The 12888-nt window shown below is 41.0% G+C and overlaps 2 protein-coding genes across 3 annotated transcripts; both read left to right on the forward strand.

The window, feature by feature from the left end:
* The first annotated feature begins 2717 nt into the window (after nucleotides 1–2717).
* Nucleotides 2718–4371, forward strand: LOC117778626 (regulator of G-protein signaling 21-like). 2 transcript variants are annotated; one of them, XM_034614339.1, is made up of 5 exons: nucleotides 2718–2967; nucleotides 3058–3129; nucleotides 3225–3286; nucleotides 3374–3540; nucleotides 4053–4371. In XM_034614339.1, the coding sequence occupies exons 1-5, from the start codon at nucleotides 2858–2860 to the stop codon at nucleotides 4275–4277; spliced, it is 636 nt and encodes a 211-aa protein (XP_034470230.1). In that variant the 5' UTR covers nucleotides 2718–2857; the 3' UTR covers nucleotides 4278–4371. The 2 variants fall into 2 exon arrangements, with proteins under 2 accessions (XP_034470230.1, XP_034470231.1); XM_034614340.1 differs by having other exon boundaries at nucleotides 2741–2967; nucleotides 3045–3129.
* Nucleotides 4372–6057: 1686 nt separating this feature from the next.
* ro60 (Ro60, Y RNA binding protein) lies at nucleotides 6058–11230 on the forward strand. The gene is made up of 9 exons (XM_034614066.1): nucleotides 6058–6232; nucleotides 7519–8125; nucleotides 8463–8683; nucleotides 9038–9184; nucleotides 9296–9433; nucleotides 9542–9658; nucleotides 9860–9976; nucleotides 10167–10313; nucleotides 10723–11230. The coding sequence occupies exons 2-9, from the start codon at nucleotides 7537–7539 to the stop codon at nucleotides 10867–10869; spliced, it is 1623 nt and encodes a 540-aa protein (XP_034469957.1). The 5' UTR covers nucleotides 6058–6232; nucleotides 7519–7536; the 3' UTR covers nucleotides 10870–11230.
* Nucleotides 11231–12888: the final 1658 nt, after the last annotated feature.

A 12888-nucleotide genomic window follows, 5' to 3' on the forward strand; every position in this document is an offset into this window, starting at 1 on the left:
TTGTCTCATATGGTTAAACAATGGCGCAAAATATATATATGACATCTGAACATCTCTGACATTAAACTTTGAGGGTATCTACTCTCTATATAGGACTCAACCATTGAGAGTAAAATTCAGATTTGACAGCTGCCATGTGTGTTATGGGACACAGGTCAGGGAGGGGTCAGGAGGCAGGAGGCAGGAGGCAGGAGGCAGGAGGCAGGAGGCAGGAGGCAGGAGGTCACTGGATTACTCTGTGATGTTGTTTGACCAGTTCAACAAAGGAAGCTTTGTTTCAGGTCTGTGTCAGACCCAGGTGAAAAGTGTTTTATCAAGGAAATTGTCCATCAGATAAAAGTCTATTTTAATCAAACATGAGGTTAAAAAAATGCTGGTGTTGTCACCAGTTGGATCACAATTCATCTTAAACCATTTAAAGACATCAGGTCTGTTTGTATTACAACATTTATTTAGAGGAACAAATAAAAGGGGAAATTACATCACAGAGAGTTGGATACAGAACAGTTGTATAAAGACTGGGCAATGCAAACACCTCTGTAAAGCACATACATATATATATATATAGGCACAGTGTTACTTCAAGCTAAATGCTAGCATCAACATGCTAACCATACACTGTACATAAAGATGGACGACATGACTGTTCCCCAAAAGTGAAGACAATGTATCTCAATCTCCACCTGGTGGTTGGTTGTAGTATAAGTCATAAGCCATTCCTCCTACATGTTAGTGGATTAAATAGTCGAAGTACACGTCAAATACATTTTTCTTGATGATGGTTTCTGTAATTCACTGTAGTTAAAATCAGACTGGTGTGTGTTCCAGTGCTACTTTGGTAAGTTTGGTTTTAATTAGTTATTTGATCCTATAAAATGACATTATCATCATGATTGGCAGCATTTGTATCCACAATATCTTGGCTTCATTTCTGAATAGTGGGAGGAAGTGGAGATGCAACGTCTATATTTCTAGTCTATGATATGGATATGTTCACAGTGACAGAGACACCAAAGTTGATAGCAGGTATAATGTTTACCATGATGTACCCCATCACAGCTTAACATGTTACCATGCAAACATTTGTTAATAACAGCTACGTACAGCTGAGGCCGATGTCTTACTTTTGCAGGTGTTTGGTCATAAACCAAATGATTGGACAAGATAGTGACGCAAGATAAAAAGTCAATGGGTCACCAATGTTTGTTAATGTCTGTACAAAATTATACAATAATCCAAACAATAGTTTTTGAGGCATTCACTCAAAAACGCATGACAATATTTTGTTGGCACTCTTTTGTGATCACGAAAGTCATTAGCATTCATGCTCCTGGCACCATGAACGTTTCATGGCAATCCATCCCGCAACTGTTGAGATATTTTAGTCTGGTGAACCAATACTCACCTAGAGCCACGCCGTCAACATGGCTGGAATTATTATATTGTCATATTAAAATGTTATCTTTAAAGTGAAAGCAGGACAGACTGCATGCAGAAAATGCCATTGTGTTGAGCCTGTTAACTGTTTGTGAACAGGTTTTGAAAAACATTAACATTTTTCCACGCTTGGTAAATGGGTTGATCCTGACAGTTGACTCAGTGTCTCGTAAGTTCAATCAGGAAGACTTTCCGCCATTCAATCAATCTCAATTCTCTCACTCTATGCTAATTCATCAGCTGATGGTGAACGTTTCTAAATGGCCAATCAGATTCTGCCACAGTCTCTTCCAGCCAATCTTGCGGCTGCTGTCCAACTTTGAATCCCTCCTCCTCTCTTCTGCAGTCAGCCGTCATTCAGTGACGCGCGTAACCTGCCTCCAGCCTAATCTCCTCCGGTCTTCAGCAGAATCATCATCACCTTATCTGGATCCCCAACCACAACCAGTGTCTAGATGCCGGGGGGATTTCTGTCCTACGTTCTACTTCATGTGTCCCCAAAGATGCTTACATTGAAGTTGAATATCCATAATTTACCTTCTCTCTCTCCCCTGTCAATTACAGATGGGAACTTTAAACCACAGACCTGCAGAAATACCAGTGTAAATGCATGTTGACTTTCTAGAGCTCATATTAAAATGTCTCACATTTGACTATATTGCAACTTCTGATCTTTCGCAGGCATTAAAAACACCGTTTCAAATACACAACCACACTTATTTCAATTATACTAACAAATTATAATATCAATTCTATAAAGAGGCATTTAACTTTTTCTTCCACTTTAAAATGCTGTTCATTTCATGTGATCTAACATTTTGAAATCCACAGCATTTTAAAGAAAGTAAAAGTAAAAAATAGCCGAATAAAAAGTCCCACCAATGACAGTGGAGAGGAGGTAATCCAGACTGTGAAAGAAAGATGGAGTAACAGCAAAGAAAAAGCAAAACTGCTCAAAGAAACTCATGACCACTTGACCTGTGTCTAAGAATAGCGCAGACTTGAATGTGAGCGAAGTGACGTAGGGAGTGGATGACTTTCAACAGCCTATGGAATGCTTTTAACTGTGGATAATTTGATGGGGGCTGGTTGTGACACACAGCAATGTGTTGTTCTATTATTAAACATTCAGGAAGAGCACAAGGTTTGAGGCACTTTGAGTATTCATGTGGCTCCTTGTAATTGCAGTATTTAACAATCAGTCTGCATGTCAGCAGAGGTTAGAGAGAGCAAGACACCAGAGGCGGGGGGGGGGGGGGGGGGGGGACCAGGGAGGAACAGTGGTGCCCTGAAATCTCAGATTCCATCTGGCGCTGACCCTCATTGGTGTGGAGAGATGTTCAGGATCATGTGGTGAGACTGTCGGATTTCAAATCTGACTGAAATCTAAGGATCGTTCCTCTGTGGATTCTGTGGCATCATGCACAGTGAGACATCAATTTATGATTCGCACAGGAGAGAGGGTAATTCAAATCTAACCATGAATGAGCTCTCTACGACTTCTCTGGACCCCCGGGATACAAAGAGAATGTAAGTACAGTATGTTTGACATGTAATGCTGTTTGTATTAATATTCAAATTAGTGTTGAACATTTGAATTCTCATAGTTTTCTTCTCTAGACATAACGCATGGAAATCAAAAGTGCAGAAATATTTCCTCAGGAGTCCATTATCATGGAGGAAAATCAACAAGTGGGTTTAAATTTGATTGTACTGCATATTCATATTGTATTGTTAAATATTTTTTGTGAAGATATCCCAAAACTTAACTCTTCTTCCATCTACAGACAGGAAACATATGAAGTAAGCCATATGGAAGAATCACTCGAGACACTACTTTCACAGAAATGTAATATTCATCTGCTTTCAAGCAACACAACACTAATGCGATGGTTGGTTTTCCTTACGATGACGTTATGTTTTTCTTGTGTCACAGTTGGACGAACAGCATTCCGGGACTTTCTGAAGTCCGAGTTCTGTGAGGAAAACCTGGACTTCTGGCTCGCGTGTCAAGAGTTCAAAACCTGTGACAGTCCAGACGAGCTGACGAGGAGAGCAGCCAGGATTTATGAAGAGTTCATCAGCGACGAGTCCCCCAGACAGGTGAACATAAGAACATGTGTGCAGCGATATGTGGCTCAAACCGAAATATAAGCTTGGCATAAGGAAAATTGTCCCTTTTTTGCACATGAGTATTCAATGCATTTTAATGTGTGAGAGCAAGAACAAGGATGTGTTTTGAGAAAAATGCAGCCCAGCATTATGCATTTATTCTACATTAACCACAGCAGCCAGTTACTCTGCGGATGTGGTAATGATACAGGTGTGCATATTGCAACACCGTGCAATATGCATCACAAATCCAATTAAACCAAACCAGTCCATATATATATATATATATATATATATATATGAGCCTTTCGTAAGTTGCTTTACAATGTGGTTAAAATACAATAAAGCAACACAATGAGCGGTAAAATTATAGGTGAGATAAACCGAATAAAATGAAGCAGGTAGCAGGAATGTTAAATAAAAAAGGTAGGTCTTAAGTTTCCTTTAGTGTCTGAATTGTAAGTCCAGTCATTTTATCCGTGTGTTCTTTTATATCTTGACAGGTAAACATAGACTTCTACACACGAGAGATCATCAGCCAGAATCTCCAGCAACCAAGTCCATCGTGTTTTGTCGTGGCACAGAAGAAGATCTACGGCCTGATGGAGAATGGCTCCTTCCCCCGCTTCATCCAGTCGGAGTCTGATACAGATGCAAACAGAGAGGCCAGACACAGAGCAGACACTTCCCCTTCCCTCAAAATGTTCCCTCGACAACATAATGTATGAAAGGACTGAAAACTCTGTGTCTGTGAAATGAACATGACTGCAGGAAGGTTGTGTATTTTGTGAGTTTGCAATATTTATAAAAGTATTAGAAGATCTGGACACGTATGCATCAGTAGGTGCTGCAGGGCTTTGGACTTTATTTTGTTTTAAATTCATGAGAGTTGCTCAACTCTCTGAATAAGTCAGCTGACCGGATGACAGCGTCCACGTGTGTCATGAAAAATGCATGATGTAATATTACAGTCTGTGTGCTACTGCCACCCAGTGGTTCCATACAAACACAGTAAGGATGGATGAAAGGAGCCTTTGTCTCAATTGTCAACAGCTGTGTATTGTATTGTGCATTTTCACAAAATCCCACAAATGAACACAATATATTTTCTATTTCAAATGGGGATTCACATATATGTTTCAGACAAAAGCATTAAATTTCAGTCCATTTGAAATCACATTTCTAAATCATCTCCAGGAAATCTGTTCTTTTTTTCTGGCAATTTTTTCACAAAAAACCTTTGTGTGGATGGATTCGTTCTGTGTTCGGTTAAAAAGAAATGTCTTGTTGTAAAGAGAATAAGAAGACGGTCAAATTGGTGATTCTGTTGCAATGCACTGTTCAGACATCTTTATCTTTCCTACTGTGACAAGCTAAATTGTTCTCCGTGGAAAAGGCCTGTCGGTCAGGCTCCATCAAAACCATTATTATACTAGGACTTTACAGGAGGGCTATGTGAGTCATCAGCCCTCCACAGAGAGAAGAGTGGCATGAATAGTCTTCATGCAATGTAAGCATAGGGTCAGCACTTAACGTCATCATCTTCTTCTCTGAGCCTCTGCTCATGCTCTGTAGCCGGCCGGAGGCATTTTGGATTTGATTATAGAAAATAGAGGTTGAAAACAAAGAGGCAGTATCAGGAATCAGAATCTGTATGAAAGCGTACAAATAACGTGTCCACGCATGCAACACAGAGGAATGGGAATTTTAAGAAGGAACAAAAACATAGCTGTGATAAATAATGAATGAGTAATTAATAGTGAAATAATGAAAATCTTTTTGCAAAATATGTCTTTTAACGTCCGGTGAGATGAAGCTTGTTCTTTTACTGATGATTGTTACATACTCTATTCTATTACTGACAATAACTACACCGTCAATTTGTCATTGCTGCTCCCTTCGTTTCTATCACACATTTCCTTACGTACAAATAATTTAAACATTGACACACTTTTCCATTATGTTACAAACTGTTTCTTCTTATCAATGCTGTGAATGCTGCTATTTTGCTGATGTTCTCAGTTACACGTGGCACTTCTGTCCTTCCTGGGAGAGGGATCCCTCACACGTGGCTCTCTCTGAGGTTTCTACTTTTTTTTATTGACCCCTGTCAATAGGTTTTGCTCGTTTTTTCCCTACTATAGTTGAGGGTCAAAGGGCAGAGGATGTTGCACCTTGTTAAGCCCTATGAGACAAATTGTTGATTTGTGAATATGGGCTGTACAGATCAAATTTAATTGATTGATTGTTGATCTTTTCGTCAGTTTTTTTTTAATTTTTGTAATGCTTATAATGCACCACAGCAAATTCCTTGTATGTGTAAACCTGCTTGGCAATAAAAACAGATTGTGATTCTGCACAACTTTGTAACTCTAGTTTGGAAAGATACTATAGAAATAAGGTTTATTATTATTATTATTATTATTATTATTATTATTATTATTATTAAAAGGGGGTTTATTAAAAAATCAAACACATAAATTGTCAATTGGTACTCGGTGAGACTTCAGCGGTGGAGAGGATGCTGAGGCAGAACTCTGTATCCCAGCATCCTTTGCAGCATCGCACCGGCTCACTGACGGTCTGACAGGAGGCCTCCTCTCTCTCTCTCTCTCTCTCTCTCTCTCTCCCTCTGGTGCTTTTAGCCTCATCACAAACTTGAGCAGTGTGCGCGTACATCGTGGTAAGTTCCCGTATTTACATCCTCTTGTAGCCGGGCTTAGTGTTTGGAGGAACGCCGCTGGGTCGGAGCAGCAAAACCCACAAAGTGCGGCTCGTGTCATCGGATGTGAGGAGCCCAGCTGCCCTGGTGCCCGGCGAGTCGCTCAGATGGAGGGTTTGGATCATCTGCGTGGCTAACAGTAGCATGCAGCTGCAGCTAACAAACAAACACAATGAGCAGACTGGGTTATTGCCCACTGCACAACCTGCTCTGCAACAATTTAACATGAACACAACACCATCGGGCTAGTGTTGACAAACTTCGCGCTGACCAGACCGGCCTGACTAAGTTAGCCACCTGAGCTGGTGATGTTAGCCAACCTGAGCCCTACAGGCTAGTTGGCAGCTGAGGTGTTTAGCTGTATCTAACCTTAGCGTTATGAATGGTTAGGTTTATGGTGTGTAAACAGCTCGGTGTGGCTGGTGGCGGTCTTCTGTGTATCACCATGACCGGTAATCGGCTTTAAACTATTTCCGTCGGTGCTCAGAGGCGCTGAGTAAGTAGCTGGTGGAGTCAGCTTTGTTTGGTTGTCAGCTGTTCACTGGAACTCAAACTAATGTCTCCCTGGTAACGTTATGTTTTCCTGCTGCTTACTCCTTCCTCACAGCAGCAACATGGATCAGGTTTATAATCTGAACTGTGGTTGATAGTCCACTGATTAGTATTCATCTGATCTATTAGTGTCTTATGTGTGATGAAGTAGCAAAGTGTCCCTTTACCAACTGTCAATCATTATTGTCCAGTGAGTGTTTGTTCTCTGTATGTGAGAACGCAAATGTCTGAAATAGAAACTCCAGACTTTCTCTGGAGTTTCTCCTGCCAGCCACCCTTGGAAAATATCTGGATAATGTCCAAGTGAAAGCAAGTGAGAACCTAGTGGGAGATTCTCCAGAGGACTCACCTCCAGCGAGTGGGCGTGTTGAGGATGTTTGTAAAATGAACACAAAACTGAACATGACAAAAAGAATAGAAGTATCTCAGGATGAAAAAGTGATGCCGTGTATGTAGGACAAACGGTCGACGCTGGTGTCGATTTGCTGTAAACAAAACCACATAATCTCTGCAGCGAAATGTATATGTTACGTCCTGCCTCACCAGATTTCTATGTTGTTGTGGACGTGTCTGTCCAGAGAATCTCCTGCTGCGTTTTTTCATGTGTGACAGGCAAGATCCAGGGAGGAGCTCTGGAACCAATTGTGTGGACATTCTCTGGAGTTCATGTCTGAAAACAGCTTTTCTTTTTTCAGGCCTCGTCCAGTTTCACCATGGAGCCATCGGAAAGTACTACAGCAGCCTCATCGAGCAACCACAACCAGAACTCGACAGGTGGCAGTGGCTGTCCGTGGGAGATCAGCGATAAGGTCAAACTGTGCCGATTCCTCTGCTATGCCTCGGAAGGAGACGTATACACGGCCAGGGAGGAGGGTCGTGTCAGCATGGAGAGCACTGAAACCCTCCTCTCCATGCTGGAGCAGGGCCGGGGTGCTGAGGTGGTGGAGGAGATCAAGAGGTTCGCTCAGGACGGCCGAGCTGTCAGACTCGACCCCTCCTTCTTTGCCTTGGCCTTGTGCTCCCAGTATTCCGAGCTGAAGACGAGGCAGGCAGCGTTTAAAGCTGTAAAGGAAGTTTGTCGGAACCCTGCCCACCTGTTTTCTTTCATTCAGTATAAGAAGGACCTGAAAGAGGGCATGAAGTGTGGGATTTGGGGACGCGCCCTGAGGAAAGCAGTGTCCGACTGGTATAACGAGCAGGATGCCATGAGTCTGGCTGCGGCTGTGACCAAGTGTAAACAGAGAGAGGGATGGACGCACCAGGATCTGCTTCGGCTCTCTCACACCAAACCAGCTAATGAAGGTTTGTTTACACAGGCCCAACGTTACTCTTCATGTTAACAGGGGACTGGCTAAAATATCTTCCACCTCACATTGCTACATCCCTGCTTTGCATCAAATAACTTATGAAGGTCCTCACTCATTTTTGGGAAAGATAGATGAATTAATACATTTTTTGGGAGGGATATACGATCAATAGCAACATAAGCAGCAAACTGCAAATTAGAAAAGCAGTTAGTAAAATATCAGTTGTTGGTATGTGTGAGCTTTAATCGAGGTCGGACAGTCATTATTTGCCTGAAGCGTTGAAAAGTTTAATTCATTTAATAATTAATTAATCACACCGTTTGTGTTTCCAGCAATTACTTTGATCAGCAAATATGTAACGAAAGGATGGAAAGAGGTCCAGGCTGCGTACGCAGACAAAGAGAACCCAGAGGAGGTCGTCAAAGTGCTTTCATATCTTGAAGTGGTGGAGAAGGTCAAGCACAGTTGTGATGAAACAGAGGTCATCAATTTGATAGAGGAACACAAACTGGAGAGGGAGCAGCTCCTGACAGACCACCTGAAGTCCAAACAGGTGATAGAGTGTGTAGTGTGTGTGTTTTGTTTTTTTTTATAGGTGTGTGCGATTTAAGAATGACTTTATAGACGAATGATGGTTTTTTCCACACATCAAGCACTAAAGCTGCAAAACAGCATTGCATTTTCAGGGTATCAGCAATTTGTAAACAGTTTTTGTCTGTACAACCGAACAGTGTGAGGTTTTCACTCTATTTTAAACATTTCCCTGCAGACATTTTAAAGATGTTATGAATATTGGGAGGGGCACGTGAGCTGCCCAAATCAATTCTAGATATGGGAATGACTGATTGGAAGTGTATCATCTGTAATGAATCTTCTCTAAAAAAATATGTGGTTACGTTTTCTTTAGGTATGGAGGGCTCTGTTGAAGGAAATGCCTCTCCAGTCAGTGCTAAGGATCTTGGGTAAGATGACATCAAACGCAATTCTTGAACCAGGAGGCTCAGAAACACAAGCTGTGTGTGACAGAATCCAGAATGAAGCGGCACTAAAGAAGGTAGGAGCGTTAGATATTTTTCATTCATTTGTCGCTGTATTTAAAAAATAAAAAATAAAAAAATACAGGAGACAGTGCTTGAGTTTTTGATTTCCATCTTGAAATTGCCAGGCAAACATCCACCCTTTCAGTATACTCTTGGCTTCAGAGAACTACAAAAGAGGCCAAGGCTACCAGGGTAAAACCAAATGGACACCAGACAGCAGCATCCTCAAAGCTATGGACGCTGCCTTTTACACAAGTTTTGTGGTCGGTTCTTTCATTCTCACAGCTTCTCGTGAATATCGGATGAAAATAGCAATCAGTAGCATTAGATAGCACAAGTAATCTCGTGCACTGTTTCCATTCTGCCCCCAGAATGTGGAGCCTGTGGGGAAACGCTTCGTAGTGGCAGTAGATGTGAGCACGTCACTGAGCAGCATTGTCCCGGGAACGTCGATCAGCACTGCTGTCACCGCTGCTGCAATTACCATGGTAAGAAAGTGCTGAAGCTAGATAGCTATAGTTGTTGCAGTTTGAACAGCTGCGTCTGTTAGCAGGGCTCAGACAGCCCCATCTATGGAGGAAGCCCGGGTAGAGGAATCGGTCTGTTGACACACACTGCGGATTCCTGCAATATCTGTCTGAATGTGAGACGGATGTCATGATCTTCTTTTGACGTTTGTGTCTGGGCAGATTTTTGCAAGGACAGAGGTGGAGACACAAGTGCTGGCCTACTCTGAAGGAGCTGTGGTTCCATGCACTGTGTCTGCTGACATGACTCTGGCACAAGCAACAGTTGAACTGGTGAAGGTGAGACATGTCACAGCATCAGAGAGTTAGAAATTACTGAAGGAATTAGAACATTATCTGAACCATTATAATTTACAAGTCCTTTAATAAATGATCGGCCCAGGTTAGGCAGGTTCGGTGTCGTGTTCACATTGACTTCACTGAACATATTTTACTCCTCGAACTCTGACCTTTCCACCGTGTGCTCCAGATCCCAGGTGGAAGCACAGACTGCACTCTTCCTGTCACGTGGGCCACAGAGAACGGAAAATCTGTCGATGTATTTGTCATTCTGACCAACAACCCACTGTGGGCGTTTGCTGCCAGCCCAGTGGAGTCTCTACAAAAGCACAGAGAAGTACGTTCATTAATTTGCATCTTTTTAATTGACCTATATGCTCTTGTTTTAGAAAATAACGGCCAGGAAAGAAATCATCTGCAATTTCTGCAGACTTAATCAGACAAATGGGATGAGGTTCTATTTCACATTTATGTTAAAGCTTATCCCTGACTTTTAATTTCTTCAATGGCATTGGCAGTTGACCAGTACACAGTTATTCATGTAATGTTAGATAGATGTTTGTTTTTAATATGAACACAGTTTATTTTCTTTAATTATTCACATGCACATCCATCTTACCCAGTGCTTTTTTTCTCTATGACAATCAGAATTAAGGGTCAATTTTCAAGTAAATGTGAACTTACATACTCAAGCGTTTACTCAAAACAATACCAAAAAATGTTTTGTATGTGCATTTTCTCAACAGAAATCAGGAACTAATTCCAAGTTGGTGATGTGCGGGCTGACTTCTATTGGACACGCAAACACGGATGACAGGGGTTTCGTAAGCGTCTGTGGCTTTGACCTTGGAGCTTTGAGTGTCATTCGTAACGTAGCCCAGGATCTGATCTGATGAAGACTTTGTTTTGGAATCGTGGTCAGAGTTTAAAGAGAAGGCACAGAGTGGACCAGTGTGGCATACTCAGCATGTACAGTGCCCTTAAGCAGCACTAATCCAAAAGGTGTTGACATTTACAATTCCAATTCCTCTTTTTCTATTATGTCACTTACAAATTAACTGACAAAGTGTCCAGCAGGCTGGAAAACACTCTGGAAATGTTATGTGAATTTATTTTTTCATAAATTTAAAAAAGAAAAGGACGGGAATAGGACATGATAACCCTAACCCAATCATGCTGAGTTAAGGTGCCAACAGCACTCTGTGTGACAGGCTGTGCAGTGGTGGTTCTTAGTGAGACACTAACCCATTCAATTAAAAATTCCACTAATTTATAGCAAGATGTTTGTAGATTAAATAAGAGGGAATGTCTAAGAGTCAGGATGTTAGTGAAAGTGCAAGCAACGGTTTATTTTAAGGTGTTTTACTGTAGTTTTCTGGTTTGTATCGATGGTATGATTCTTACAGAATTGATGTGATCGTAGAGGAGTGTTACATTTGAAAACCTGTTACTCTGTTGCATGTAGCACAATTATACAATATTAACAGATATAAATGAATTAAAACAACAAAGCCCCAAAAGTAAGCAGAATACTGGAATTCTCGTTGGGAATTCTGTTCAAATATTTCATATTTTTGATCAGAAGATTTTTAGCAGTAAAATTTTAATAAAATAAAAACGTGTAGAATCCCGTTTCTGCAACTCTTGCGTTTAGTTCAGTTCAATTTTATGTTATTTTATCAATATTTTTTCCCCCTAAACCAGTTTTGGTTTCAAAACTGAGTTTTGTGTTCTGCTCTTGTTGAATTCGTTTTATAAAAATAATACCCTTGGTGCTCTTGAATGTCATGATTCATTTTTGGGGGATTATTCTGGTTGTTGTTTTCCCCTGTGAATCAATGATGCCAATGTTTGGGACTGTAAGTCGAAATACTGTAAGTTGGAGGAATGGACTTGTTCTCATATTTTAGTCGGAGTCCTACGCACCACAATTGGGATTTTCCTGTATTATTATGTCCACGCAGGTCAATTCATAGCTATTTAACAACTGTTTACTGAGACTGAAACTACTATCACAGTATTGATATTGATTGATGTATGAATCCTCATTATGCAAAAATTAAATGAATTGAATGTAACAGTAGAGGTTTAAAGTACCACGCTTTATATTTCTCCAGACACACAATGTACACACTACTTACAGGGTTGTAGTGTTAGGGGCCAAGTCATTGTGGTGAAATCAAAGCAAATGACTGCGGTGGTGCTTGTTGTTTTAGTCAGCAGTAATTGCCGTAGATACTGACAGCAGTCACTTAACATGTCACTTATTTACTCTCGTGTCATTCACACTTTATGAAGAACAAACCCCTGACCATGTTACTGTGAAGGATTTTCCTCCACACATGCTGATAACTGTCATTTTCAATGTTAAGACAATGTCCACTGTATTTTTGACCAAAGCTGAAGTGTGTGTGTGTGTGTGTGTGTGTGTGTGTGTGTGTGTGTGTGTGTGTGTGTGTGTGTGTGTGTGTGTGTGTGTGTGTGTGTGTGTGTGTGTGTGTGTGTGTGTGTGTGTGTGTGTGTGTGTGTGTGTGTGTGTGTGTGTGTGTTTTATCATTATTAAAACAACATTTGTAGCTGAATGTCTGGCACAAGAGATAGATGATAAGAAGTTTGGAAGTTCACAAGTGTTTCACCACCGTTGTTGGTTCTATCCATTCTGGTCAACATATAAGTATTTGACTGTAGTAACATTGCAAACCCCTAATAAACACTTTTCTGCTCATCAAATTGTGTTTTCTTTGCTTTAAATGTTACAAATAACTGCCTGAATTCCTGGGAAAATACACAACTTTATTCTTGGTTCATCCCTTCCTCTGACCAAAGTGTCCATCCAGGGGACATGTCCTTGAGCAAGGCACCAGGGCTGTCACAGTTCTATGTTTACCATGTGGGCAAATACTAGTAAAATA

Source organism: Hippoglossus hippoglossus, chromosome 17, assembly GCF_009819705.1.
Source record: "Hippoglossus hippoglossus isolate fHipHip1 chromosome 17, fHipHip1.pri, whole genome shotgun sequence".
NCBI lineage: Eukaryota > Metazoa > Chordata > Actinopteri > Pleuronectiformes > Pleuronectidae > Hippoglossus > Hippoglossus hippoglossus.

What these genes read in the sequence shown, in the direction of transcription:
- LOC117778626 (XM_034614339.1), top strand. Translation starts at nt 2,858, where the DNA reads ATGCACAGTGAGACATCAATTTATGATTCGCACAGGAGAGAGGGTAAT. An exon ending in TCATGGAGGAAAATCAACAA is followed by an intron (nt 3,130 to 3,224) that starts GTGGGTTTAAAT and finishes TTCCATCTACAG; the next exon opens with ACAGGAAACATATGAAGTAA. An exon ending in GACACTACTTTCACAGAAAT is followed by an intron (nt 3,287 to 3,373) that starts GTAATATTCATC and finishes CTTGTGTCACAG; the next exon opens with TTGGACGAACAGCATTCCGG.
- ro60 (XM_034614066.1), top strand. Translation starts at nt 7,537, where the DNA reads ATGGAGCCATCGGAAAGTACTACAGCAGCCTCATCGAGCAACCACAAC. An exon ending in ACCACCTGAAGTCCAAACAG is followed by an intron (nt 8,684 to 9,037) that starts GTGATAGAGTGT and finishes CGTTTTCTTTAG; the next exon opens with GTATGGAGGGCTCTGTTGAA. An exon ending in CCGCTGCTGCAATTACCATG is followed by an intron (nt 9,659 to 9,859) that starts GTAAGAAAGTGC and finishes GTGTCTGGGCAG; the next exon opens with ATTTTTGCAAGGACAGAGGT.